Genomic DNA, 27965 nt, shown 5'->3' with positions numbered 1-27965 from the left:
TCACGTTATGCACTCGGTCGGGATCCACTATACCCGGGCTCCCGTTCCTGTAATTGAATTGATTGATTTTATTTTTCCTTTCTTTTATGTCATTTTATAAATTAATTAGCGTCATATGGTAACAAGAAAGTCCGAATCCACTAAGTTATGGGACGTTTTTTTAAGTCTATAAATCAAGAACAACTAAGATAGCCTCTTGTCTTTCCGTTCTTTATGATGGCGCTGAGCCGGCAAATAGCTGGCCTCGCCTATTGTCACCATAGTCCTCATTCAACTCCCTCTGGCTATTTTCTCGGGGATCGATACCTGCAAGACCCCAGACACCCGGTCGGCGACGGGCTAGTAATTCAGCGGCAGGGCGCTCATCGGAATGCAGATGAGCCCCGGATTTCCGGAGAAGTAGTACATGGTCCGAGAGATTAGCGTTAGCTGCCAAGAATAATGGCGTACGGCCGTTGCGGTTGCGGAGATGGACCGACCCTCCATGTGAGAGAAGAAAGTGGAGGATAGAGATGGTAGAAGAAGTGGCGGCCAAGTGCTGGCACGAATTAGTATTTGCATAGTAAGAAGCACAATCCAAGCCCTTCAGTAACTTGGGTCACCTAATTACTTACAATAGGGGTGTTGCCTGAATAATCGGCGTCATTAAGTAGCCAGTGATGTTCAATTTTCATGATCGTTTGCACTTTGTCAAGATCACCCTGGGCGATAGCGTAGGCTAACATGGTGAGAGTCTGCACACGTTCAGGTAAGGCGCCGTCTGGGTGACGGAAAATGGGCAGAGAAGATTCGGTGAGTTCCCCGCGTAGCGAAACAGACATGTTCTTGGTCACAGACTCCGGCGTCGACTCCGGCAGAGCAAGCAAATAGGCAAGCTTAGTCAAAGCCGCCTCAGTGGTCATGTCAAGACCAGCCACGACACCTGCTCGAGATAAACTCATGCCTGTAGCATAAACAGGACTGACACTTCCAGTAAGACCTAAAAGGATTAATATCGGGGTTCGGGTCTGCATGATTGTAAATGCGAGGTGGAGAAGTGGAGCTTACATTGGGTAATATTGACAATTACAATTCCTCTTGAGATAGCGCTAGCCAGTACGTTGATCATAGCATTGTCCTGTCCAGATGGAGCATTGCCGGCCCCAAAAGTCTCCAAAATGAGACCGCGGAGCCCATCAAGTCTCAATACAGCATCCACCATTTCCGGTTTGATACCCGGGAATATACGGAGACATGCGACATGAGTGGTGTCAAGATTGGTTTGGATCCGGAAATGCGCTAGGCTTGTCGGTCGATGTACCATGTCCCAGTTCACATTAGTACGCATGGAGGTCGTGACAGCCAGTGGAGGACAGTTGGGTGTGTTAAAGGCAGCGAAATCACTTGCAGCCACCTTGGTAGAACGGTTACCACGGAAGAGCTTGTTATTGAAATACAAGCACACCTCGGGAATCATGAAGTGGCCCGCCACCACCAATGATCCAAGTAGGTTATCTGTGGCGTCATTTTGCAGTTCTAGCATTGGTGCCTGTGACCCTGTGAGCACAACAGGCTTTCCAAGATTCTGCAACATGAAGCTCAATGCAGAGCAGGTATATGCCAGGCTGTCTGTGCCGTGTAAAATGACGAATCCATCGAAGAGCGTGTAGTTTTGGAAGACGGTCTCAGCAATTTGCGACCAACCTTTGGCATCGATGGAGCTGCTATCAAGTAGCTCTTCGAATTCATAGACTGTGTACCGCACCTGCCGGCCATAGGTTGTGATTGGTGTCCGCAGACTTGGATGAGTCTGAACAGTCCCCGTTGAGTCGGTGATGACATCCATGGGGGTTGACAGGGCGCCGTCATTGAAGGACGGCACACGGGCCATGCATTTCTCTTGAAAGCCTCTGGCAGGAATAAACCCAGATGGCGATGGCTGCATGCAAATTGTACCGCCTGTCATAATGATTAACACCCTCGATTCTTGAGCCGTATCATCTGATGGCGCATCCCCGATTATTGGGAGGTTAGCCTCTGTGGTAGTCATTTTGGTGTTCTGCGGAGCCGAGATGATCTTTGAGTAAGAACAGAGGACAAGCCCAGAGCAGTGAAGATTGAAGACGGAATCCCACTCAATAGGTCGTAATTGGTATTATCTGGACTTTTTAACTGCCCCTCAATTTATAATAGAAAAAACTCCGAGATTGATGAGATGGGTGGATTGCGGGGTGATGACGATAAGGCGAGAAATTTTCTTTCCGTCTCTAATTCCTCTCTTTCTCAGTCGCACTTTTCCTTTTTTTCTTTTTCTAGTTGGATGAAGGTTTCAAGACCGAGACAATTTAGGTAGGCATTTTCATGGACCTTATTTCGGAGCAGATCGTGATTGATTGGTTTGGCCGAGCATTTGTGGAAACCCCAACTTGACTCCAAATGTATTACGTACGATTGGAGAGAGATCGAGAGAGAGCGGATGCTTAAACTTTGTTTTTGGATCTAGTGAAAGAGATTTGCCCCAAAAACACGAGAAAAGAAGAAAATAAAGTAAGGAAGAAGGCATAGAACTAGCCTTATTCAAATGTTAGCACTCCCATACTCTGTGCCGACGTGCCTAATAAGACATAGACATACTAGTGGGGATCGGCAAAGCCTCTAGGGCTGCATAGAATCTAGAAATTGGTATATTACAAAGCTATCTCGACTTTCATACATAGTAGTGCTTGTTGCAGTTAAGAAGACCCCAGTAAATCAGACTCCTTGACCGAATAAACCTCATTAATCTTTTCTCCCGTGAAATCCCTATTCACGCGCTCCACAAACCTCTCCACAAAACCCTCCGCAACTTCATCAACCCCGACATCTTTTACTCCAAGTCCCTCTAAGCTGGTTACTTCTTTCCCCTCAAGTCCACAGGCAACAATCTGCTTAAAGAACCACATCGGTTCTTCTGTAACATTCAGCCCAACTCCAAAGCTACTGATATTTCGTCGTAAATGGACCCCAACGGCGGTGATTTTCTTTTCCGCTGAGCCATCTTGAACCCAGACACCGGGATCAGCGGTTGTAAACCCACGTATTCCGTAATGTTTCAGTATATCGATAACACTATTTTCAAGAACACGGATGTGACATCGGGGCGTCAGACCGAGGCGGCGAAGATCAAGGATTGTATATGCGACCATTTGTCCCGGGCCATGGTATGTTGTTTGTCCTCCACGGAGGGTAGGATGGTATTCTGCTTTGGGGGTATTGCTTGGACCGGATGGTACGAGAAGGGAGCGAATTGGTTCGAGAGGTAGTGGAAGGGAGATATTATTGGATGCTGAGTAGGGACAGGTATTGGAGGGTGGTAGGTCGCGGCGACCGGTTGTGTAGACTGGGTTCGGGCTGAAAGTGATTATAGTGGGATCTGGTGGCGGCGCATTGCCTTGAACTATAGGCTGTGTCTGTGAAGAGATTGACCCTGCGAGTTTCTTGTGGGTGAGGAAGCGGGTTGTAAGAGCTTGTTGCAGGTCGGAGACGCGCGCGAAGGGCGTAGTATGCGGTAGATGAAGGTGAGCAAGCCTCATGGTCGCAATTGATTCCGCATAGGTTGGGTATATGTTTGAGGTATATGGTATAAGGAATTGGGGATTGCGAATTGGGGCGTTTTGGTTTCCCTCGGAGTTGGTGAGGCCAAAGGAACTTTGAGTTGCGGAGAAGCTATCAGGTCCGAGTCTCCGATAAGCTCGATAGACTTTCTCTACTCCACAACAGCCTCAACTCGAACTACCATCATTTTCAACCTAAAACCCTTCTTCCTATCGGTTTTACTCTTCCAGTCACATCGAATGTCCTTAGTTCAATATTCTGATTCCGGCTCTGATTCAGATTCCGACTCCAAACTTCCCCCACCTAAAAGACCCCGCCACAATATTCAAACCATCTCAGACCTTCCTCCCCTTCCACCAACGTTTCACGATTTATATGCCTCGAGTACACGCGTCAGTGTTCAAGATGACCCAACTCTTCACGGAGGCAGAAAGCGAGTCATTCCTCACGTAGAAGGAAACTGGCCAACGCATCTGTACCTGGAATGTAAGTCCGCCTCATTCACGGATACCGACGCGGTTATACTGATAGTGACAGGGTATCCTTCCAAAGAGGAGCTCCTTCTCCTAAAAGACTTGATACCTTCTCCATCTAAAGAGCACTCAAATCAATTAAGAATCCATAGCCTTCTCAATAGTGACCTGGGGGCACAATTACCACTCCATATCAGTCTATCACGCTCCGTTGTCCTTCGGACTGAGCAGCGCAGCCTATTCATGGACTCGGTAAAAAAAGCTATCGAGGGCTCTAAAATACCACCGTGAGTTATGAATGTTTTCTACCGAGATATCAAGAATGCTGGAAACGGGCTTGCCAATACCAACGTTAATATTATCTCCTGGCAGATTCAATGTGATACCCGACCGCTTGATGTGGGCGCCTAATCATGACCGAACCCGCTGGTTCTTAGTGTTACACGTTCAAAGACCAAAGGATAATACCTTGAACGCGCTCTTGGGCTTGTCTAATCGTGCTCTGGCCCGAGTTGGTCAGCCACCTCTCTATGCTTCTTCAGTCGGCGATTCTACCCATCAACAAGATTACTCGGCCAACTTCCATATCTCTATTGCGTGGATGTTGACCGAGCCCCGTATCGAGGATACTCAACATCTCACGACCATTGATCTTGATCCATTGCAGGATCTTTGCGTTCAATTTGACTGCCTTAAGGTCAAGATCGGGAATAATGTCACCAGTATCCCACTGCCGATGAATACGTGAAGAAAGATACCCCAACATCCACGCCTATCTATCTCAAGTGGCAATTTATATGCTTATAGGCTAGGGCCGACGGTCTCAAATACATAGTAAGACACCGCACGGACGGCTATGCTCTCTGAGCTCTTCGGAAATATCTACTAATTCCGCCGTATGCTCAGGAGGAGCGCTAAAATGCATGGGTGATATAGCTCCATACAGTAAAGAAAGTTGACTATACAGTCATGCAGAAAGTATATTAGCAACTCCATTTTACTCGATCCGGGGTGGCTACTAGTAGGTATCATATGGAAGTGGTTATCATGGTAGTATTATGGCTCCAATAATATGCTGCCAAATCATCATTACGAAAGGATAGCTGTTGCTGAGGCTGACCTCGCCGCTCATAATGACAAGTTGATTGTTTGTGCCCAGAAGGTGCACTTCTTCCTTTGTGCCAAAGAAGCAGCCGGACAGACTTCAGCGAAGCAGCTCCAGCTCTACAATAACGCTGTTAGCTGGCTGAGCGATCTGAAGGCTGTGTTTGACGACATTGTTGCCTCTTAGGCCGTGTTTGACGACGTTGTTGCCTCTCAGTCCGAGAAAGGCGATAAAGCTGGCGAAGATGCCTGACTATCTGTTATTGATTTCTCTGCTTGCCTATGACTTCACTGATGACTTCAATGCTTGCCTATTATAGGCGGGAGTAACTTGAAGGCGGTTATAATGATCTAGATCCCCTCACCAATCTTCCATCTTCTCTATAACGCTAACCGTTAACGCCCATTAAGCTTTCCATAGCTTACTTTCTAGAGATATTAAGCTGTTCGATACCTATCAAAAAAATGCCAGCTCCAACAAATCCTAGGGAGCGAGCAGCCGCGATCAAGAAGCAACAAGAAGATGCATTGGCCATGCTCCCTCTGAATGTATTTCCCAGAGCCCCACCATGCCCTATCAATCACCAGCGATACCCTCAAAATACTGTGCCAACCATTATCTAGGTGCAGCCAACTAAAGTTTTTTCTGGTGTTAATCCGAGGGTCGCAAATTGATAGAGTTTTTGCTGGATATACAATCAACGTTTAACGATTCACTTGTTGTGGTGAACATTGGATGGAATTTCCGAGTACATGTACCTTCAATGCCCGCTGTCTCTCACCATTGAATGACTATCACGGTAGCCTCAAATTAACCAGCCATCGTTATCATAGCTCGCTATCTGTACAATTGTGTGCTAATATTCCAACATGTACCCCGCAGACACTTTGCTCGCTCCCAGGAAGTCTCTAGCTGCCTCTGGGAACTGTGCCTGTAACTGTGAGGACCTCACGTATGCGTAGTTAATTAGGCATTAGGCAATATTAGGAAAAGCTATAGTCGACTCTAGATACAAGACGCAGCGCGAGGAAGCAAAAGAGAGGTGGCTTCCTCGCGTTTAGGGCACCTAGATGCGCCATGTGGGTCCGTCTCCTCCGCTTAGCGTGTATGCTTCATGTATATCCCTGACAGTAACCCTGGGAGTGTGACGGATCGTGGAGTGTTCGGCTTTAATAACTACGCCAACTGGCCAAAAGGTACAATGTTTGGTCAGCGACCAAACACCCATACTACTCTATTTGCTCGATCTCTGACAGGGAGAAATAGAGCTCCTAGGACCGACTGACACATTCCTGGAGTCACTTAAGTCGGTCCCGGGATTCCGAGGCAGATGAAGGGCCGTACAACAAATGAACACTTCAGGATTACTTCGTTAGTCAACATGTGCCGCCTTAACTACAAGGTATATACTATAGCATGGACTTGATTTTGATAAATATGAGCTGGTGCCTCTTCTGGACTAGCGGCACTCTGAATGTCATTTAGAGTATATAACTATAATGCACGGAATTCGTGCACGTATGGGCTGCCTGACTCGGCCGCAGTTGAACGGGTGAAATAATACTTCGCGGGCACCCCACCCAATCAGGGGCCATCCATGCGATCCCAGAGAATGAATGGTTATCTCCAGAAACTGTACCCGGGATCCCCGGAGCGAAAAGTCTTCCAGGTGCGAGGGACATTGTTTTCAAAAGGACTCCCATCAGCCCTAGAGACAGTTCCTAAGGTCATACAAGTCTAAAATTACTGGAAACAGGCCAAAGGATCTCCAATAACATCCTTTCTTGTACGCACCAATGAGATTGCAACCTGTTCTTTTCTCTGACCTCAGCTGTCCGCAATCAGGACAGTGAGTAATCAAATCCTTTAGGGGGAACGAGCGTCAGGCAGTCCATGTTTCGACACAACGGAAGTACTCGAACACAATATCCCACGACCTGTTCTAGAACCCGAGTCGCAAAACCAAATTAGTTTCAGAACGCAAGTCGCAAGAATCGCGCAGTTCCAAGTCTACCAAAGTACTCGTATTCAGGTTCTACGACTAGTAGAGTCACAGTGTAGTCGAGAAACCAACCCCTTTTTTGGCCGGTGGGAGTCCATATTTGGAAAGTAGTCTCAATACGGCCTTTTAAACGGCAAGGAAGGCTATACGTCATATCCGCTAGCTCTAGATCTCACTCACAGAGAGCCGTAAATAGGCCACGCATGCGAGTGCTTGACAATCATCTTGGGCATCTCAATTATACAAATTCAAGTTCCGAGAAAGGTCTATCTTTTTAATAGTCTTTCTATCTATGTAGAGCCTATAGTATAAGTAGCGTTATAATAGGCGATAAAGATTATATCAATAGGGCCAAGGGATTTCTTTTTCACTAGACGCTACCTATAGTTCGCCGTAGTCTATACAAAAGTATATAGTACTAATTAGACGGCCTCTTCCAAGATTCATTGGTTATTGATCTCTATTACTAATATACATTGGATCTCCGAAGTATGGACCTGGAAGGCATTTCCATTCAATATTGTTGGGTGTTTGACAGTCATTCCAGACATCTCAATCATACACATTCAAGTTCCGCGCAGTTATTCAAAGAACGGAAAAGGATTTTGCAGTGGTGATGTTGATTCAGCTCGAGCCAACAACCCAACAGCCGTAAACTTGTACGCGTGATCACAAAGTTGCTGGCTGATTGGCCACTGACAGTAGTGTCTCCTCGTTTTTTTTTGGTCATCCTGCTGATCCTTGCAAGTTCTCATTGTCGGTATCGTGAGTTTCAATCAATTCATCGCTACCACCGGCCAGCTCCTCTTCCATCATTTGGCAGAGTTCATCATGAGTAGGGTTGTAGAGATCAGCCGCATCCTCGCTACATATTGTGGGGTTTTCATGGTCGGTGTTTTGACTGGTGGTAATGAGCTGCTTGAAGGGCCCTCCGAGTTGCAGGCGGAGTCCATTCTGAGTCTCAATAATGTTGTAGCATTTGTTGACGCCGACTTCGATGATACCCGTCCGGTGCTTGGGATTCAGTTTATTCAAGATGCGGTCAGCAGCATCATTGGTTGATTCAGTGCTATGGAGCCATTTCATTTGTTTCTGCCTAATATTACGGTGAAATTGGGTTAGTTGGGCGTTTTCTCTCGGTGTGACGGTTTCAGATCCTTGGGGACTCACGTTCTCTGCGTCATCGTCAAGTGTCAGATCGATCACTTGAGTCGTATCCTGGGGGAGCGCAGTAGGGGAGTTGGACAGCGAGATAGTCGTTGAAATAGCAGACGATGGGACCAAGTGATTTTTAGGTTGGTTGCTCGAAGACGTGACAGGCGAGGCGAGATTCGATACATTGGTTGCGTCGGCGGCGGCGGCAGCGTTAGTAGGAGAAGACCGAGCCGACAAGCTGTTAGGTCTACTAGTTGAAGATGCGGGAGGAGATGGCAAGCCTGATTGCAGACATTTGTAGTCGTAAAGGAGCGAGTTGTATGTGTTCGAAATCTCTACAAACCTTTGTTTCCAGAACTGGGTTTCTTCTTTCTGCGTCTCTGCGCGCCGCTGATGGCCAGTGTTTACACGCCGTAGAGTAGTAAGCTGGGATTCCAGAGCATGTATTCCTAGCTTACCCGTCTGAGGATCAACGCTTGTGTACTGCAGCAAAGCCTCACGGAGTTTGTTGCGGTCTGCTGTCACAGCATCCGCTCGCCGTCGAGCATTTGCAAGACGATGATGAAGAGTGTCATTGCTGACGTGCACCACTTTGGAATGCATGCTTGGGGTAGAAGGATTGTACCCGACTGGCTGATAGGGTGAGGCATGGTGCGTGTCGGGCGGAATGAAGGTAGTCACCTCGCGGGCATAATGTTCATCCAAGTCGGAGGGTTCGATAGCAAACTTTTCCTTCGAGATCATGCTGGCTGAAGGGCACGGAGGATGTGTTGGGGCGATGTGAGAGGATATCGACGGCTGGCGTTGATTTGGGTTCAAAAAGGCTGGAAGGCCGTCTGATGACATCTGGCTCGCAAGCTTTTGTTTCTTGGGAGGTGGGAGGGGTGGAGGAGACTGCTGGGCGCCATTGGAAGAAACATCTTCATAAACCCTTTTACATGGAGAACCCGAAGGCTGGGTGGCTATTTCATTGGATGCTTGGGAGGTCCCGACAACAACTTGGTTGATAGCTTCCGACTGAGCAGAGGTTGGATGCAAGCCTTCGAAAGGATCGAAGTTTGGTTCAAGGCCGAGGTCGAGGTCGATATCGAGGTCAAAGCCCTGACTTTCGACAGGAAATGGATCAGATGAGCCATATGGGTTGTTCGCGACAGTTTCTTCACCCCCGGCTATCAAGGGACTCCCAAACAAAGAATCGCATGGCGAAGACTGTGATCCGGGGGAAAGTGTAAGCCCCAGATCGGTATTTGGGGTGCCGTTAGGTACAAAAGACGAGGGCCACTCACTCAGTCCCAAATGCCCATCCATATTGTCCATATTAAAACACTCGAGGGAAAAGAGGGTGAACTGCGACGACGGAGGAGATTAGGTTGAGGGGGAACTTGAAGGCAAGGACTCGAGTGAATCAGTAAGAGGAAAGAAGGGAGGGAGGGATAAAGAGCCCCATGATTAATCCCGATATATAGCTGGAGTGAGGAGACAATAGCAGCCTTCGACTAGGTTAAAGTTGTCGTCCTTGTGAAAATATGTCCAGATAGGAACATTGAAGGCATGTTTACTTTTTCTGCCACCGCCTTGACCTAGGGCCCACTTCAAGCTCCACTAGTTCCAGCGTCTTACAGCCTTAGACACTTGTGCAGCCTCAGAGACACGCAGATCTTATACTCAAGCCACGCTCCCCATCAGCTATCGCCACGCAACTCTGTAGCCAATAGAATAGCACCCGGCTGTCGTCACTCGTCCACGGGCCAAACTCCTCCTCACTTGCCTCGTCGATCCTTTGAATGATCTTTGACAGGACTGCAGGGGACTAGATACCTTTTCAAAGGTTTTAATATTGGAAGAACAGCTCAGTCGTCCCTTTCAGTGCATATGATACAACACGGCTAGTGGATCGCACCTAGTATTCACTTGAAGATCCGCGCCGTCAACCAGATTTCAACTGCTATCTAGGTCGTTAGCATGGCGACTAAAGCCGAAGCTGGCGACACCAACTTCACTATATTTATCCGCTTGCCATTTCCAAGATATCAGTTTATTGATCCCCCACCAGTACGCTTCCTGTAGCTCGATTTAATGCAGCCTTTACAAGTTTGTTTTACATTGACTAATCCTAATATCGCCCAGGTGGAATGGAATGCGATAAAGGACCAGGCGTTGTGGGACATTTTGTCCCGTCCATCCAAGGGAGATAATATTGATTGTACGTCACACTCAGCATCATGATGTACCTTGGTTGCTATTTTATAGGACTAACTGTGGTTCTAGGGAAAATTCTGTATGAGGCTATATCTCTCTTTTCCCATAAAAGAGCCATGCTAACAGCCCAAAAGGGCCGATAATTTCCATGTTACTTTGCCATTCTTACTTCAGCAAGCAGCATGGTTATATGATCGACAACTATCCCAGGTTCGAGCTCAGATGCGGCGGTTTGACCAAACTGCACAATCAAACTCACCTTCACCCTCGGCTGCTTCCGGCTCTGTGACAGGCAGTATGGCCTTGGGGGGATTGACATCAAAGGGTACGGCCGCGTCTGCCACATATATATACAATATGTTTGTGAAGTACCCAAACAGTGCTAATGAAGTTCAGGGTCACGGATACCTGCTCGGCCAGTGTCTCAATCAAAGGAAATAACCCAACAAGGTCCGTGTTCTCCTCTCCTTGTGCTACGGACCCTTTGTTATAACCTCGAACTACATACATTGATATATATTCCAAAAATCGAATCTAATGCTTGCAATAGCCAGTAATCACGGTCGGCGCACGAGCTCTACTTCGACAACAACTATTAATCAGTTTCGTGGCTCCCGTGACCCTTTTCGAGCAGAGACTCCTACAACAGAGAGCAATCTGAATGAACAACCACGCGAGTCGTTCTCATATCGCCCATCAACCAATAAACGAGACCAACCTCCCCTAGCTCCACTTCCACATTCTTCTCCACTAGCAGAAGCGGATCTTTCATCAAGCTCTTCCGATTCCGACTCGGAAAGAGATGCGAACTCTGCAGCACAACGCTTTCGGCGATTTGAGGAGTTCTCCATGCACCAGGTTGGCCTGCGGGATGATGAAAATGACGAGGATGACTTGCCTGCATTCCTGCCAATTACCCGCGAGTTTGAGAATGGTCGTACGGATCGCGCTGGTCAAGAGCTCAGCACAACGGTACGTCTAGATGCAGAACGTGCGGCAATGGGTCGTCGGCATGCTGCAGCTCGACCTAGCAATCATCCCGCTGGCTCGGAATCATCTGCTAGCTCCATGAGCTCTGGTGCTCCGGTCGTTGTTCGGAATGAAAGCTCCCGAGCAGGACACGCATCTGGTACTTTAGGCTCACCGCGAGTGGGTGATATGCCTCGAATACATCCTGCCAAGTCAAACAATTCCGGGAGGGGCACAAGTGACGGGACCCCGAGCATGGGGAGTAGTTTTAGCGACTTGGATGGTAAGTTGGTCTCTTGTCAAATCTTTTTGCCCTATTGCATTCTGCTGACGCAGATCTAGACGCTAGCGTGACACAGTCCGCGTTGGAGGAGGCCCTTATGAGTAACATGCAACACGGAGGAATGGCAAGTCGGATGAGTACTATTAGCCAAGCTTTGCGTAGTCGTTATTTGCAATAAAAGTAAGTTGATTGCTTACGCTGTCTCCCAAGGACATTTTCTTTATGATTATTACAGGGCAGTGTAGTAGGTATTCGGGACAATCTACTTTGCAACATTCAAATTCTGCACTATCCTTTTTCACTGTTTCATTGACGACCTTCGAAATGAAGCACATGCATGGCCCCCATGGTGCTATTTAAATGGTTTCGAAGGATCTCAAATGGACCCTATGAGATCCATAAGATCCAGCTGTCCCGTGCTCCCTAACCCTTTTTGTCCAGGGGTCGTGTGTGATGTGCATGAATTATACCCGAAGCTTGTGGGGCGACAGCCCCGGAACATTAAGGCTCCCAAAGCTTGAGGTTTCCGATCAATGACGGTGATGGATCAGAGAGTTGTACGCCCGAGGCGGGAGTCATACTGACGGCAGTGGCTTATCAACTCAAAGGTGTGGATAATGAATAGTTTTCAAGTCTCAAACTAACTTTTGGAGCCCTGAACCCCTTGGTATGGCCCCGTGAGAAGCACATGAAGCGTAATCATTTATCACAACATCTTCAATCAACAAGGCGACAGGCGACAGGCGGGGTACACGCCACTGTCAGACCGTAGAAAACCCAGCTAAATTTATAAATTAGGGCCAAATGAAGACATCTTGGAGATCTCTTACAAAAGGAGCTAAAAGGGTTCACTCTGCGGCATAAATCCATGTAAGTGGGAGAAAACATGAAGTCACGGCCCCGGGGTCCGATAAACAACCGATTACTTAAAGGGGAGAGGGGTTGAACACCAAAACTATCTATTTAGTGGCTTTTTTCCTTCCACAGCCTTGGACAGCCTTACACAATCATCTTCCGAAATCTCTTATCTACCCAGAGTACCACAATCTCAAGATTTTCAAAGATTTCAAGGTTTTCCTTTTTTTTTTTCTCAGCAAGAATGGCGACAGCTCCATTTGAGTGGGGCACCGAGGTGCTCACCCCGGAGGTGACCGGTGATGTTTTGCAGTGCACCTCTCAATCAGGACTGCAAGGACAAATCAACTTGTCCGATATTCTGGGACTTTTACCCGCAGAAGACTCATCTTCGAATCACACCGTCTTGTTTCTCGTGAAGCCAGAAGGTCATAACCATGGCGATTCAATTGCGGCAGTCGGGCATCTAGAAAAGACCGTTATCTCGTGCTTGCCCCCTTCGCTGACGCAATTCTTGGTCACAATCCCCGAATACCTTCAGCATGCAGAGCCAGTGCAGATCGTCATCTCAGTGAAATCGGGGACATGCCAAGCCCAGACTATATTTCGAGACCTTGTGGAGCCCCTTCTCACCCAACTGAGCGTCAAGTATGAAGTTCATGAGACCAAGTCTACCCAGACAATCACAGAATTGTGCGAATCCCGATTCTTGAAACGGGCTCGCGCGGGCATTCCTCAGACAATTGTTCTACTCTCTGGTGATGGTGGGGTCGTTAACATTGTCGATTATTTCTATCGACACACCCAATCTGTTCAGATACCGCCACAGATTGCTTTGATCCCATGCGGAACCGGCAATGCGTTGGCCTGTTCTATTGGATCGCGGACTGGGCCCTCGTCTGGTCTCAAGTCATTGATTCGCGGGACACCAACACCTATCCCGATTTTCGCCACGAAGCTCTCCCCTGGTAGCCAGATGATTGTTGACGAGGGGCGCCAGAAAGTACCATTGGGGGATCCTAACGCGTCACATCAAACTCTTTATGGATCTGTCACAGTGAGCTGGGGCATTCATGCAGCGTTGGTTGCCGATAGTGATACAGTTGAGTATCGTAAATTTGGCAACGAGCGATTCAAGATCGCAGGCATGAAATTACTGCACCCTCCTGATGGCAGCGCGCCTCATAAATTTAAGGGCAAGGTGACATACTCCGAAAGAGATGATCAGACTGGCGAACTTGCCGAGAAGACCTTTGGAGACGATGAACATATGTACCTGCTTGCAAGTCTTGTTTCTCGTCTTGAGTATAACTTTGTTGTCTCGCCTAAGTCGGAGCCATTAGATGGTTCCATGTGGTTTATGGGCTGGGGTCCTATGTCTGGTGAAGAAGCCACGCGACTGATTGTTCTTGCTTATAAGGGAGGTCTGCATGTGGAGGAGGAAGCTGTCACGTATGCCAAGTTTGAGAAGCTTCGAATTGATTTCGAGGAAGAATCGGAACATTGGAGACGGATCTGTGTTGATGGCAATATTATCGCTGTGGAGAAAGATGGCTGGCTTGAGCTAACTAAAGAGCCACGACAGCTCCTCAATGTCATCAAGCCTCACTGAGGTCAACATATCATATATTGCAAATTGAATGTGTAGGTAGCTTTGGAATAATTGAATTATTTGATGTTTAAGTTTGCAGCTTCTACTACATTAGCCTAGATTCTTAGACTTCAACCTTGGAGCCGAGTCTTCCCCGCTCTCTACTTTACGCCTCCCCCACGGTGCGCTCAATGCGGGCAAGCAATTACCCGAAGATCCCCACTATGAAAACAACGCCATGGGTCAAGCCATCAAGCACCAGAATTTAGCGCGGATTCGGGCTGTTTTACCCCGAACATGTCTTGACTGGCGTGGGGGATCCGGGGATAGAGGGGCATTCAGGTTCTTTCGAATCACCCACGAGGCGATCGGCAATAATCGTGAGATACTTAACCCGATAGAGGGACTCCATAAATAAAAGAGAAACAAATAATTTTACCTCTCAACACGCGAATCACATCCACACCCATTCTCTCGATGGCCTCCACCCGACCTCCAGCGCCTGAAGTGCATCAGGCTGTGAATCTCTTGATCGATAACCTCGTCAATATCAAAGATGAAACTGGCAAATTTCTCCTCCACCTCCCCGACGGTCGCGTTATAGACACCAAATCATGGCACGGATGGGAGTGGACGCACGGTATCGGCCTATACGGCGTTTGGAAGTACTACGAGATCACGGGCGACGAGAGGCTGCTCAAGATAATTGAAGATTGGTTTGCAGCACGCTTCGCGGAGGGTGGTACCACCAAAAACATCAATACGATGGCCGTGTTTTTGACCCTCGCATACGTCTATGAAAAAACTGGCAATGTGACATATTTACCTTGGCTCGATGCCTGGGCTGAATGGGCAATGCATGAGTTGCCTCGAACCCGCTTTGGTGGTATGCAGCACATCACATACATCACTGAGAATTATCAACAACTCTGGGATGATACCTTAATGATGACGGTGATGCCGCTGGCCAAGATTGGGAAGCTCCTCAACCGCCCCGAATACATTGTCGAGGCGAAGAAGCAGTTCTTGACACATATCAAATACTTATTTGATACTAAGACCGGATTGTTCTTCCACGGATGGACTTTCGAAGATGGTGGACATAACTTCGCTGATGCGCGATGGGCACGAGGCAATAGCTGGGTGACGATTGTGATCCCTGAAATTATTGAGCTACTTGATTTGGAGCCTACCGATCCGATCCGTCAGCATTTGATTGAGACTCTTGAAGCGCAATGCGAAGCTCTCCAACGTCTTCAATCAGAATCTGGGGGCTGGCATACTCTCCTCGATCACCCGGACTCATACCTCGAGGCGTCCGCTACAGCAGGATTTGCGTATGGAATTCTGAAAGCCGTTCGAAAGCGATATATCGGGACGCAATACCGATCTGTCGCTGAAAAGGCTATCCAATCTGTTCTCAAAGATGTTGATCATACGGGTGAGCTTCAGAATACTAGCTTTGGCACTGGAATGGGAGACTGTCTCCAATTTTATAAGGATATTCCCCTGACTTCAATGCCTTATGGGCAAGCGATGGGAATTATGGCACTTGGCGAATATCTGCGCACATATCTTTAGACCTGTATAAAATTTCACTGTACGAGGAGCATACTACTTCAAGCTTCTCGCGATAGAATATTTCGAACACTGCAAACAAGCAAAGAATACATTCCAACTACAAAAAATTTCTCCTTATAGGCATAATTAACAGATATATTTAAAAAGACTATTATGAAGAGAGAAAAAGTAAAATATTAAACAACGAGAGGCCGTCCCAGTGTGAGCTTTTGGTGAAACTTGGATGTAGTTGACGGAATTCCTTTCCAAACCACCGATCCCGACCGAGGATAGTAGATAATCATGCCAACCTTCTTAAGTTCCCCACTATAGCTGTTATCCAGGTTTGCTTCCCGGCTATGGAGATACAGTCCCCGCGGAATTTGACCTCGATGATGCTATCTGCGATTTCGGAACGACAAACTTGGGAATAGAGCAAACATGGCGCCCAGGTGTACCTGCTGATGACCGGGTTCGCCTCCCGACCGGTCAGTTCTTACAGCTGTACCTCTTTATCTTACCCCACAAGGGCCTGCACCCGCTCCGGGTAGCTAAAGTATGGCGGGGTAGTATGTGTGACCATCGGAAGGGCTGCCGATGCTCCAAATTCCATGGCCACCATGAACCAGTACTTGTTATTTAAAAGCTGGCCAATGTCGACTGTTTCTGTTTAACCATCAATTCGCCGCACACCATGTCTTCTACATCCCTCATGAACCTACGCACAGCGCGTGTCTTCTCTCCTCGTCTGCGGTTCAACGCTTCGAGACCATCAGTCCAAATTCGAGGAAAGGCTACACTTCCTTTCCGTCTTCCTGATCCTCGAAATGAACCCAATGTAAGATTTCAATTGAATAGGGAAAACATAAAATCTTGGAAATTAACACATTGCAGCATTTGTACAAAAAAGGATCAGAAGAGCGTGTCAAGTTAGAAGAGGCTCTTGTCAAACTACGATCTCAACTTCCCGTTCCTAGCAGCATCTTTTACGATGGACAGGCTCAAAAGGCAGCTCAATCTTGGGATCAACCTTTGCCTGCTGAGCATGGCACAGTTTTCACTAACTACCCTCTCGCGTCTAAGGAGCAAACAAAGGCTGCCATTGATGCTGCCCTGCAGGCGAAGAAGGACTGGGAGGAGACCCCGTTTGTTGACCGAGCTGCAATTTTCCTCAAGGCTGCGGAGCTTGTTACTGGAAAGTACCGATACGATCTCATTGCCGCAACCATGTTGGGACAAGGCAAAAATATTTGGCAGGGTGAAATTGATGCGGCAGCTGAGCTGGCGGACTTTTTCCGTTTGAATTGCAACTACGCTGCTGAGATTCTTGAGAGACAGCCAACTCGTGGCAGTGATGGAATGTGGAGGTGTGACAGATTCTCGTTTATACAGATTGACCCTTACTAACTAATTTTATCTAGTCGCTTGGACTACCGCCCGCTGGAAGGATTCGTTTACTCCATCTCTCCATTCAACTTTACTGCACTGGGAGGAAACCTGATCTCTGCCCCAGCTCTTATGGGTAATGTGGTGTTGTGGAAGCCTTCGCCATCAAACGTCTATGCCAGCCACCTGGTTTATAAGATTCTCCTCGAGGCGGGTCTTCCCCCAAATGTTGTGCAGTTTGTCACAGGTGATCCGGAGACAATTAACGATGTCGCTCTTTCACACCGTGACTTTGCCGGATTGAACTTCGTCGGCTCTTCAGATGTCTTCCGCTCCCTGTATGGCAGAATTGGCGAGGGCATCGCAAAGAAGACCTATCGCGAGTTTCCTCGCGTGGTTGCCGAAACAAGCGGCAAGAACTTCCATCTCGTTCACCCTACTGCCGATATCACCAGTGCCGTGAACCACACTATTCGTGGTTCCTTCGAGTACCAGGGTCAGAAATGCTCTGCCACATCTCGACTTTACCTCCCTGAATCTCGGGCTGAGGAGTTCTTCACAGCTCTCAAGGCTGGTGTGAAGGATATCACTATTGGAAACCCTGACAAGGATCTGGATGCCTTCATGGGCCCTGTGATTCATCGTCGCTCATTTGACAAGATCAAGAACATTATTGATAACAACAATAAGGATTCGTCGGTGAAGCTTATTGCGGGTGGAACCTACGACGACTCGGTTGGATTTTATGTGCATCCTACTGTTTACCAGGTCGATACACCGGATCACAAACTCTTTAATGAGGAGATCTTTGGACCGGTTCTTGGAGTTTATGTCTACCCCGACGCTGAGTGGTCATCCATTCTGAAGAAGGTAGATGCAGCTGGAGGTGGATTGGCCCTAACCGGTGCGGTCTTTGCCCAGGATCGTAAAGCAATCCGTGAAGCTGAGGACGCGCTCCGCTATTCAGCTGGTAACTTCTACATCAGTGAGTATTTCTTTCCTTCTGTTTATCACTATTTACATTCTAACTTGTATTCCTTTTTAGACTGCAAGACAACCGCCGCACTTATTGGCCAGCAATCCTTTGGTGGTGCTCGCGCTAGTGGCACCAATGACAAGGCTGGCAGCTCCGATGTCTTGCGACGCTTCACCAGTCCTCGTTTGATTAAGGAAGAGTTCTTTCCTCAATTAGGAGGATATCTGTACCCTAGCAACTACCAGTAAACGATTTGTGAATCCTCTTGTTATATAGATCTAGCGAAATGAATGAATGGGAGTTTCCCGGAAAAGGGAATACTCAAGCAATTAACAAATTTCTGCCACACACCTAGTACACAAAGTAAATGAAATGAAGTGATAAATGGTAAGACATCATAAGCTTCATTAGAATTTTTGCAGACGCTTCCATTTGGAATTGTCTTCATTCCTTGTAGTTGCGCTCCAGTTCTGCTGTACATCTAGATTTGCTCAACCCAATCACAAGGACTAACCTCGTATTATTTCTTGGACCAATTTATCTGCTATACTATTGGCTCGAAATTGAACCGTCTCTAGATTTTGTAACATCTTAGATTTGACGTAGCCGTGGATTGATTTCACTTTTCTTTTCTGCTCTGTAAAAAAAGCATGGTGTACTAAAAGATTAAAAAAGGGGGAAAAGGCCTGCGTCAACTATAGATGGATTCCGTCGTCGAGACCAAATGACTCTTGAATATCATAATACATGACAGGAAATAGTTCACGAGATAGGTTATCTAAATAATATACCAATTAGGTGTTTTCTTTCAATTTTGACAACGTGTGCTATCGTCCCCGATCGGGGCACGGGCGCCACTCGGAAGGGTTCCCGGTCTCTCCTATCTACTGACGCCAAAACTTAAAACTTTTAGACAGACACAAGGGATTCATTTCTCAGCCACATTGGCTGGTTAATTCATTCAAGTTCTAGCTATACTTGGTTCTACTAAATGGCCTGTTGGATTGCATAAACAATTCATATACTCATTGGCATTGTATTCTTTATCTCATAACTTCTTTTCCTTGTATACCGCCTCAGGCTCGTCTCTGCGAGGGGGAAGAGAAAATAGATCGAATTCTCCTCCCAAATTCAGTCTTCAAAGCATTGTATTCGTCATTTGTGCGTAGAACTGCATCGCGATTCTCGACCGCTCTTCGAAGCAAATATGCCAGACATTCACCCATAGTACCCCAGGTTGAGCACTTATAAACCTCCGGGGTGCCATCGCTGCCCTTAAGAGATAGAAGTGAAAAGCTCACCTCATCAGACATACCATGTAACTGTGCAAACCCCACAGGAACGGTAGGAAGACCAGCCGATAGACGTTGCTTATGAAGCTGATGAGCAGACAAAACACTCTCTTTGTTGTGACTAGCCAAGAACAGATTCACGGATGGAAAAGTAGTCTCGTTTCCGAATTTGCCAAGGCTCTGCTTGAGCGCTCCTTGCGCGATACCGTTGTAAGCGTTATCAGTGTCTGTCTTTGTATCATGGATTAGGGACCGTTCGTCGGAAGCGATGTATGCACCGCGGACTAGTTTCAGTCCGAGGGTGAAGCCTTCTTCTTGGGCTGCTGTGAGATGTCTCTCTATTGTGTCTTGGGTGCTCTTCAAATAGGCTTGGTATGTGTTGTAGATCAGTGCGTGGCCGTTACGGTTATACTTCCGCATTAGGTCGAGGGTTACGCGAAGGATTCCAGATAAGAAATGGTGGGACTCGGCATCGACGAGAATACGGACTTTGCGGGACTCGCATCGGCTGCAGATCTCATCTAATGCTTCTAGCATCTGTGTTGGTGGAAGTTCGCCTTTGGAGAACGCTTGGGTGACGGTGGATCCGGCGCCGGTTAATCTATGACAGGAAGAAGTTAGTCACTGGTATTTTGGTGATAGTGCTTAGTAGAACGGGCGGGGGAGATTGGGGCAATTTTATCATACTTGACAGCGAGGTAGTCTCCATTATTTAGTTGATCCACGGTTTCAACCGTTCCCTTTCGCCATGCCTCGATATTTGCACAACGAGCCACGGCAGGAATTAAAGCGTCATCGTTCTTTTCAGCTTCCAGTGCTGCAATTCCTAATCCTTGTTCTGTATTTGTTTTATGATCAAACACAGTTTCTTTGGCGTATGTCATAATCACGCCTCGGAAACCCATATCCTTGAGCTCTTGGATGGTCTTTCTTGTTTCCGCATCGGTCTCTCCCGCACAGAATTGCTCATAGAATGTCTTTTTGAGGATTCCATGAATGATTGGGTTGCGGTCTACATTGAGCAGGAATCCTCTGTTGGGCTTGGATAGAACAGACATGGTCCAGAGAGATAAGCGAAGAAGGAGGGGGCTCGAGGAGATAGTAGAAACCAGCAGGGATCGGAGTAAAACATGGGTAGGAAGAACGGAGAGAGGATGCTGGACAGTAGAAGTCGAACTAGTCTTCGCCGCAACTTGGAGGGTAGAAGTGAATCGTTGTTGATTTGGCACAATAATCTTCTGCCTTGAGGATATGCTGCATCTTGCGAGAAGAGCCTCACTGGCTCGAGAACTAGTGGGTTTCCCAATGGACCAGATAGTCATTCTTCCGGGTTGGTGATAGTTTAAAGATTAAAGAATGGTCCTTTCAGGTTATTATCTGCGTACGACGATGGTTTATTTATCATTTACTATATACCCTGCCTATCTAGTCTCTTCCCCGCAACTCTAGTACAAGGTTTACAGAGAGAACCAGTATCGGGCCCTCATCGGACCATCCCCCGACAAGATGGTCACGAGGCAACTTATTCGTGAGGCAAACTGTACTGATAGAAAAGTGTGCGGGCGGTTGTGTTGCACTCAAAGAGTATCCGGCGGGTTCGTTTTCCAATTTGATAAGAGCCTGCTTCTCGTGTACCCGGAATGTGACGCATGGCCGGGAGGCTGACCGTGCCCACACAACGCCTGTCCGGAAGGGCCACCAAAACCATGTCGGACGAGTTACCCGGGGGTACGAACGAGGTTCTGGAGCCCCGCGGGGGAGATATGGAATGGAATCCATGGTTACTCAGAAGTCTTTGCTGGCAACATTGGAAAGGTATTCTATAGTACATTTCGAAAACAGAGTGCCTCCCAGACACTCACCCTTTGTGTCTCGTCCTTTCCCGAAACTATACTACATAATCTAAAATAAGGTAAGGTGCAACGCAATATATTTTCTAAGACAATACTCTTTTTTTGTTTGAAAACTACCCCATTTCGTATAACATGGTATACGACACGAAACTCCCTCGCTCTTATTGTAGCTCAGTGGCCCTCCCTAGCCATTCTCATGGTACGGAATATCAAGAAAATGAGAACGTTCAGGGCTAGGCTTCATCAATAAGAGAATGAGGTACCATTAATGCATTTATTATTATAAATGGGCCATTGAGGTGTTCATCTTCGAGAATTCGACTTGCCCCCGAGAATTTTGCAAGATTTCACTAGCAGATTGAGAGTTATCTGCTGTTATCCATGGTCCACTGTATCTCTTGAACTATGCTCTGTGGCTGCAAAAGCTGTACATTGTGACTGCAATGCAGACGGACGGATCTGCTGAGACGTGAAAGCCTCAAAAGATCTCTTTGCCAGTCCTCATTCATCTCGCGCCATCGATCGAGACATTTTCGAAACAGAGCCCGTTCCTGTTCAGTTCCATTGCCTGCGGCAACTCCAAAGTCATACATTTTCTGGAAATCTTCAGGTGTATCCGCAATAATGACACTGACCGGACAATCCTTGAGAAGTAGCTTTTCGAGTTGATTCTTGTCAGCCAATGCCCGTCTGTCATTCGGCACCGACTCAGCAGCCTCGGTGGCTTGATGTCGGGGGTCAGCCTGCTCATCTTGGACGGCTTTCCACTCCTCTTCAGATAGAACATGGGATGTTACAAGACCGGTAGTTTCAAAGAAATCTTGGTCACCGATGACTGCACTGAAAGCGTCCCAACCCCACGCACCACTGTCAAAGAAACGTTCAGTATTACAATCCACGAATACCATGCCCACGACATCATTGGGTCTGAGTTCCAGAAACTCGCGAGAGGTGTAGCCTCCCCAAGAGTGAGCGACAATCATAAACGGAGGCTCAATACCGGCGTTTCTTAGGAGAGTATCAAGCTCTGCTGCGACTGATGCTGCAGATATGCTTGGTGGCGTTTGGTTGGGACCTTCACTCCTACCCATCCCTGAACGATCATAGTTCAACCAACGGGCAAATGGAGCCACAAGCCTTCGCACTACAACCCATTCATCGATTGTGCTGCCAACGCCTTGCATGAGAACGACGATGGGCTCCCCGGGCTTGCGATCTGGTCCCGAAACGGACAAATGGAGTCTATGGGAACCGACGGAGACAAGCCCATCTTTATCACCTTTGTCCCAATCAATTTTAGAAATTGGTTCCATTGTGAACTGGATGTGAATTCAAGTTGAGTTGTTAGATAACGGGGGATTGAAAGATGTCTAGGCCCCCGCTTTCTAAATCCGCCCCCTAGAACATTCTACGGGATAACAATAATTTACAATGACTCATTCCAAGGCCAGGCACTAGTTCCAATACGTTTTATAACACAATACGGCTAGCCAGGATTTGATTGAAATTGGTGTCATAATGATTAGTCATAATGATTAGTTCAATAATGTGAAGGTATTCTGGTAACAAGCTGATCATATCAGCCACTAGGGTTGTTCAAGAGAGAATACAGTGAAGAGATACTGGGGGAGTTATGGTTTTCTTTTTCGGATTCATATTAGGATAATTACAGTACTATTCTTGAATCATAATTCGTAGAAGTATTTGGAAAATATAGGATACACAGAAACACAGAAAGGGTATTGCTGATAGAAAGCTTGATCTCTTCCCAGACATTCAGGGACCAGGCGTAGAGTTCCTGGATAAGAGTCCTCCTACATCATGAAGCTCAACCTCGACATTACTTTGCATGTCAGGTGCGGTATTATAAGGCGGAGGGTTATGGGATCGTGATCGATTATGGGTATTTGCAGTGACTCGAGGTGTCGAAGCCCTCAAATCGGTGGCTATAAGGCGATTTGAGAAAGATAAAGCACCGATATCTTGTAGGAAAGTTCTCCTGGCACGAGCTGGAGCTGAAGTTGGAGTTTGGGGTTGAGGGAAATTGCCAGTACTTTGGGACGTATTATTTGATTGTTGCCTTGCTGTCCGCTCGTTGTCATTATTCAGTAGACCGCCGACGTCGAAAAGTGGCATGCGAGGAGAGGATAGTGTTGAAGGATGTGAGCCAGGCTTCTCCCGTGGGGACTGGCTTGTTGGAATGTACTCGTGCGGGCTGATTTTGGTATCGAGGCTGTCAGTAGCCGAGACATGATCGTCCGAAAGACGACTTTGTTTAAAAGACCATGACCTATTCAGAGAGCCTGTTTCGGCATCAATCAACGGGGACGGTGGGATCGGGAAGGGGCCCGAGCTGGGTGGTTGTGACGACGAAGAAGCCATTGGGTAAACTCGGGGATCGAGCCTAATTCCTAAATCACCGGCAAGGTCGCAATCACTTCCCCATTGATGCTGCATCACTGTATTTCGACGCACGTGGCTATTATCCACACTCTCATTGACAGATGCAAAGCCCAGGTCACGTTTGTATTTGAGTTTTTTGACGCCGCGGTCCCGGACAAATGAGCCGATGACGACAGCATTTGATACTGCTGTCGCGGCGAGGATCTCGAGAGATGCGATCAGGGAACGATAGGGTTGATTGCCGCGACGTTTGATAACCGATGGGACTCTATAGCAAGTGATTCCGACCAGGGCGAGAGAGAGACAGAAGAGAATAACCAGTGCCAACTTGCGTTTGAGAGGCATCTGGGACATGAGGATTATCGGGACGGGGAAAGCGACAAGAAGGAGATCGGTGATCACATCACAGGTACCCATGGTAATGAGTTGCGCATAGCCGCAGCGACAGGGGGGACCGGGGTCTGGGGTGACCTGCCAATAATGATCGAATGGTTGACATTCCGCCAGTGTAGCGATGATTACGGCTACCAGCGTGGAGGCCAGGAAAAAGTGGATGAATCGTAAAAAGGTTGCTATTGATTGACGCCAAACCACTCCAGTGACTCTTTTGAGAAATTCGCACACTGCAAGCTTTGCTGTCCAGATACTGGAATTATCAGTAAGTATGATAACTCGATGAGAGACTCGGAGTTGGGAGGAAGTTATCTCACAAGATCGCATAGAAGATTCGAGCTGCCAGCACCAGTTTACTTCCTATTTCTCTCTTCGAAATTTCCTCGGCTGTCAAGCTGGTCGCTTGGACATTGTTTGTGCCATAGACCAAGACATAATGGACTAATATCATGCGAATAAGCAGAGGAATCATGCTGTAAGTCATCACTTTATCCTCTGGAAAAAAGCGTTCGATTCGCACATAGCGACCACACAAGCGAACCACGATTATGACCACGGAAAAGATCGTTGCCCACCAGCTCATCAACAAGGTTGGATTTATCTCACTGCGGGATTCAAAGGCGGGAGGGGTTTGGGGGTAGAGACCGCGTGCAGCCAGGGACTCCTCCATGATCCCCTCCGCCTCTTAAAGATCCTCTGTGACTTGTTTTTGTGATGCTATTTCGGATTTTGGCTTGTTCAGATACATACCTTCACGCTGGAAGGAATGGGTGGTCTTTTACATGTCGCACGTGAGCTATATCGGGTTGGTGGAGAACGCAAATCGAACTAAAGGCGATCGGGAAAGGCCACGGGCGATCAGCGAGGGGAAATTGGGATTCAAATTTCCTGCTCCGTGAGGATATCCAGTACGGTTGCGATGGATGAGTAGAAGAGAGTTAAAAGGGGGCGAGAGGAGGCGGGGAAGAGGATTTCCAAGAAACTCGGTGAGCGTCGGGATCGATATAAGGTGGATTCAGGCGACAAAGACAGCGAAGAATAAGACCCAGAAAGCGCCATGGGAACAAGCAAGATAATGACGAGCCAGTCATATTATTCGCACCAATCTCGACCTGACTCTGATTAACCTAGTGAGGGGCTGGGGGGAAGGCTCTCAGGGGATTTGCAGGAGCTATCTCAGAGATCTCCCATCATCCCACCATGGGCGAATCAAAAGCTCGACGATAATCAATATGAATTATAGTCTCCATAGGGCTCACGGATCATAATCTTTTAATCTTTACGGGGAGAAGAATCGGCCTCTACATGAATGACGGGTATGATGTGAGGGCCGTTCGCGAATCCATCGGAGTCCGGGAGCTTTGACCTATCTATCTCTGCGCAGGTGGGCTAATCAGCAATACCTGAACTTCACGAGCTACGGAATTCTGGGGCGCAAATCAAAAAAACGATTATGAGGACTTTGACACTGACAGTAAGCTGTTCTTGGCACAATGTTTGCCACCGGATACGGATAAGTGGACTGAGTGGAGTCATCTCGTATATGTAGGTTTGCCCCAGGATTCAGCTATCAAGATCAAGATACGGAGTACATACGTTGCTCCGTATAGAGCAGTCAGGCTCTTTATTTGAATTTGGCGTTTCTTGGCGTCAATGGCGCGTGAGAAACATGTGCACTCGGGATAATTTGGGATAATTTGAGATAATATTGACAAATCCGTCAGAAGGACGGATGTTGATTGGTTCAATGTTGGACCACTATGGGGCTCAACTGCTCCAGTGCTGCGACAAAATCAATTTATTGAATCAACATCATAATGAAAGCTCGACCTTTGTAAGTACTAATTACTGTCAATATGATCTCTCATAAAAATGCCCAGTACGGCAGCTTCTCTTATTCCCCCTGAGTTAGAATTAAAGGGGTATTGTGAAGATCAAGATTTCAAAGGACAGGGAAAGTTGGAGCCGAACAGACGCTCCCAGACTGTGATTCACTATTTCCGCGACAAGAAATGGTGGATCAAAGTTATACTAGAAGGCTCAGTCTCTTTCTTTTCTTGCAATAAATCAAAACGCGAAAACCGAAATGAGTGTCAATAATTTGTTAAGATGCTTAATTTTCGAATACTGCGTCCAATTCTTTTGAATGACGTTGTGACTGAACTAATTCTGAAAAAAGAGATGGAGATAGCCAACGCTTCTTGCCTGTACCCCGAGACAAGAATTGCTAATTAGTCTAGACGCGTTAGCAAGAATATACGATACTCAATCTGGGAGGATCCTATGCGAGTAGTATACCTGCCGATCGTTAAATGCCCGTCTTTTCAAGTTGTTTGTTACCGACTTTATACAAGAGGTCGAAGTAACCGATAGAGTGTTCCGTGTTTTCCATAAGCACAATAGATCACTCTATATACTTAAGGTAGTCAATCGCCCATTTTTCTATTCACGAGATCGGAAGCTATAAAAAAGAATTAGAGAACCCTGAATATTTCAGATGTGTAAGAGGTATTGTTTAGCCTGTTGGTATTGTAGTCTTTACAAACCTATACGTAACCTCCTAGGGAGATAACCTACAGAGGGTTATCAATGGTATCCTGTTGAAATACTATAGCGGTGATTCTCTGCAACGTGTTCTAAAAGAACAGCGTGTCACCGATTTCAAATGGAAGTGTTGGCCTGTTTAAATTGGGAATGCTTTAGATAGTATTATCGCGCGAAGAAAACACGTATGGACCTGAAGCTACCAAATATTGTTCTGGACAAAGATGGTAATGCGGTCATTATTGATATTAGTGGTATCGGCGGAATAACGCATGGATGGCAAGCTCCAGAGATACGTTATGAAATATCACCCTTTGATCTTCCATTTCAAACACGTCGATGGAATGATACTTGGGCCTACGGGAAGGTTCTCAAAGAAATCACGTCAAATTTGAAGCTCGAAGACGATGATTATTTAAATGCCCTTAGCATGGTTGCGGATCATTTGACTCAAGATATTTCCACTCGGTGGACTCTGTCTGAAGCAATCTCCCAGCTAAAAATCTATCAAACGGCGGCTGATTCCACGGGAGAAGCAGGAAACATATGTGAATGTTAGTCACGAGTCATAAGCTTGTCCAAGTATCACGTATCCCGAATACGAATTTAATAGTGCAAAAAAAGAACTTGTCCCCAACTGGAAGGACTAAATGTTTTTAACCATCCCCAATGGGGGGGGCATCGATTGATCCACACTTTAAGCAGATCAGGCCCCACTTCACGCCCCCACTCTATATCTGAAATGATAAAGAAGGTACAACAAACTGATCTGTATAGAGATTTGGCATGGAGCAAGGGACAATTCGCTAAACCGCTTTTTTTCTATTCAACTTCAGTCATCGGGTATTATTGTAACACACACAACACACACAAAGCAAAGTCCGCAGACTCGACACAAGAACTATCACAGTTGTTAATATTCAATCCTCTTCAACATACATGGCCAACCGTAAAAAGCCACAATAAAAGCTCGCGGGGACCAAATCCAAATTCCACCAGCCAGTGGAATCAAAGTGTCAAGCTTTAGGACGAGGTCAAAACAACGACGAAAGAAGGGAAGACTAGGGGCCTTCGGTCATTTGAAATTTCTCCCTCTCGGCCCTTTTCTGAAGCACGCGACGATAGATGAATAGCGAGACAACTCCCAAGGCGACGAGAAAGACGATGCAAAACACGAGCACTACCCCGGGATTTCTGCTTGCGAAGTTGCCTTTGCCTCTTTTGGTGAGAGCGTGGAAGCTCGCTGCCTGCGATCGGCTGGGGAGGCTAATAGCAGCCATTTTGAGGGTTGGGGGGAAGTCGAACTAATGAAGAAACAAGCCGCAGATTAGCCCGGTTGAGCTTTCTGCATTT

General features: G+C 47.1%; 14 protein-coding genes across 14 annotated transcripts; 7 read left to right on the top strand and 7 right to left on the bottom strand.

Annotated features, from left to right (window-relative positions):
* Window positions 1–211: 211 nt before the first annotated feature.
* N7478_012771 (putative lysophospholipase) lies at window positions 212–2029 on the bottom strand (the record flags this gene model as incomplete). Its single annotated transcript, XM_056928981.1, has 3 exons — window positions 212–538; window positions 615–979; window positions 1048–2029. 3 exons carry the CDS (start codon window positions 2027–2029, stop codon window positions 212–214), a joined length of 1674 nt encoding a protein of 557 aa, XP_056772343.1.
* Window positions 2030–2711: 682 nt separating this feature from the next.
* N7478_012770 (lipoyl(octanoyl) transferase LIP2) lies at window positions 2712–3551 on the bottom strand (the record flags this gene model as incomplete). The annotated part of the gene is made up of 1 exon (XM_056928980.1): window positions 2712–3551. One exon carries the CDS (start codon window positions 3549–3551, stop codon window positions 2712–2714), a length of 840 nt encoding a protein of 279 aa, XP_056772342.1.
* An 817-nt stretch (window positions 3552–4368) lies between these two features.
* On the top strand, window positions 4369–4794 carry N7478_012769 (uncharacterized protein; the record flags this gene model as incomplete). The annotated part of the gene is made up of 1 exon (XM_056928979.1): window positions 4369–4794. The coding sequence occupies one exon, from the start codon at window positions 4369–4371 to the stop codon at window positions 4792–4794; it is 426 nt and encodes a 141-aa protein (XP_056772341.1).
* Window positions 4795–5118: 324 nt separating this feature from the next.
* On the top strand, window positions 5119–5337 carry N7478_012768 (uncharacterized protein; the record flags this gene model as incomplete). The annotated part of the gene is made up of 1 exon (XM_056928978.1): window positions 5119–5337. One exon carries the CDS (start codon window positions 5119–5121, stop codon window positions 5335–5337), a length of 219 nt encoding a protein of 72 aa, XP_056772340.1.
* Window positions 5338–7879: 2542 nt separating this feature from the next.
* On the bottom strand, window positions 7880–9625 carry N7478_012767 (uncharacterized protein; the record flags this gene model as incomplete). Its single annotated transcript, XM_056928977.1, has 1 exon — window positions 7880–9625. The coding sequence occupies one exon, from the start codon at window positions 9623–9625 to the stop codon at window positions 7880–7882; it is 1746 nt and encodes a 581-aa protein (XP_056772339.1).
* A 645-nt stretch (window positions 9626–10270) lies between these two features.
* N7478_012766 (uncharacterized protein) lies at window positions 10271–11937 on the top strand (the record flags this gene model as incomplete). The annotated part of the gene is made up of 6 exons (XM_056928976.1): window positions 10271–10360; window positions 10436–10511; window positions 10577–10586; window positions 10642–10832; window positions 11058–11759; window positions 11819–11937. The coding sequence occupies 6 exons, from the start codon at window positions 10271–10273 to the stop codon at window positions 11935–11937; spliced, it is 1188 nt and encodes a 395-aa protein (XP_056772338.1).
* A 921-nt stretch (window positions 11938–12858) lies between these two features.
* On the top strand, window positions 12859–14226 carry N7478_012765 (uncharacterized protein; the record flags this gene model as incomplete). The annotated part of the gene is made up of 1 exon (XM_056928975.1): window positions 12859–14226. One exon carries the CDS (start codon window positions 12859–12861, stop codon window positions 14224–14226), a length of 1368 nt encoding a protein of 455 aa, XP_056772337.1.
* Window positions 14227–14682: 456 nt separating this feature from the next.
* On the top strand, window positions 14683–15786 carry N7478_012764 (glycoside hydrolase family 88/105 protein; the record flags this gene model as incomplete). The annotated part of the gene is made up of 1 exon (XM_056928974.1): window positions 14683–15786. One exon carries the CDS (start codon window positions 14683–14685, stop codon window positions 15784–15786), a length of 1104 nt encoding a protein of 367 aa, XP_056772336.1.
* Window positions 15787–16459: 673 nt separating this feature from the next.
* On the top strand, window positions 16460–18375 carry N7478_012763 (uncharacterized protein; the record flags this gene model as incomplete). Its single annotated transcript, XM_056928973.1, has 4 exons — window positions 16460–16603; window positions 16660–17132; window positions 17187–18136; window positions 18197–18375. The coding sequence occupies 4 exons, from the start codon at window positions 16460–16462 to the stop codon at window positions 18373–18375; spliced, it is 1746 nt and encodes a 581-aa protein (XP_056772335.1).
* Window positions 18376–19203: 828 nt separating this feature from the next.
* On the bottom strand, window positions 19204–20477 carry N7478_012762 (proline dehydrogenase family protein; the record flags this gene model as incomplete). The annotated part of the gene is made up of 2 exons (XM_056928972.1): window positions 19204–20020; window positions 20107–20477. 2 exons carry the CDS (start codon window positions 20475–20477, stop codon window positions 19204–19206), a joined length of 1188 nt encoding a protein of 395 aa, XP_056772334.1.
* Window positions 20478–21637: 1160 nt separating this feature from the next.
* N7478_012761 (alpha/beta fold hydrolase) lies at window positions 21638–22585 on the bottom strand (the record flags this gene model as incomplete). The annotated part of the gene is made up of 1 exon (XM_056928971.1): window positions 21638–22585. One exon carries the CDS (start codon window positions 22583–22585, stop codon window positions 21638–21640), a length of 948 nt encoding a protein of 315 aa, XP_056772333.1.
* Window positions 22586–23048: 463 nt separating this feature from the next.
* N7478_012760 (putative integral membrane protein Pth11-like) lies at window positions 23049–24738 on the bottom strand (the record flags this gene model as incomplete). Its single annotated transcript, XM_056928970.1, has 2 exons — window positions 23049–24321; window positions 24386–24738. 2 exons carry the CDS (start codon window positions 24736–24738, stop codon window positions 23049–23051), a joined length of 1626 nt encoding a protein of 541 aa, XP_056772332.1.
* Window positions 24739–26799: 2061 nt separating this feature from the next.
* On the top strand, window positions 26800–27171 carry N7478_012759 (uncharacterized protein; the record flags this gene model as incomplete). Its single annotated transcript, XM_056928969.1, has 1 exon — window positions 26800–27171. The coding sequence occupies one exon, from the start codon at window positions 26800–26802 to the stop codon at window positions 27169–27171; it is 372 nt and encodes a 123-aa protein (XP_056772331.1).
* Window positions 27172–27673: 502 nt separating this feature from the next.
* On the bottom strand, window positions 27674–27892 carry N7478_012758 (uncharacterized protein; the record flags this gene model as incomplete). Its single annotated transcript, XM_056928968.1, has 1 exon — window positions 27674–27892. The coding sequence occupies one exon, from the start codon at window positions 27890–27892 to the stop codon at window positions 27674–27676; it is 219 nt and encodes a 72-aa protein (XP_056772330.1).
* Window positions 27893–27965: the final 73 nt, after the last annotated feature.

Source organism: Penicillium angulare (assembly GCF_028827245.1).
Source record: "Penicillium angulare strain IBT 27051 chromosome Unknown utg000012l_segment0_segment0, whole genome shotgun sequence".
Classification (NCBI taxonomy): Eukaryota; Fungi; Ascomycota; class Eurotiomycetes; order Eurotiales; family Aspergillaceae; genus Penicillium; species Penicillium angulare.
Note: the sequence above shows the minus strand (reverse complement) of the source record. Positions and strands in the feature narration are given on the sequence as shown.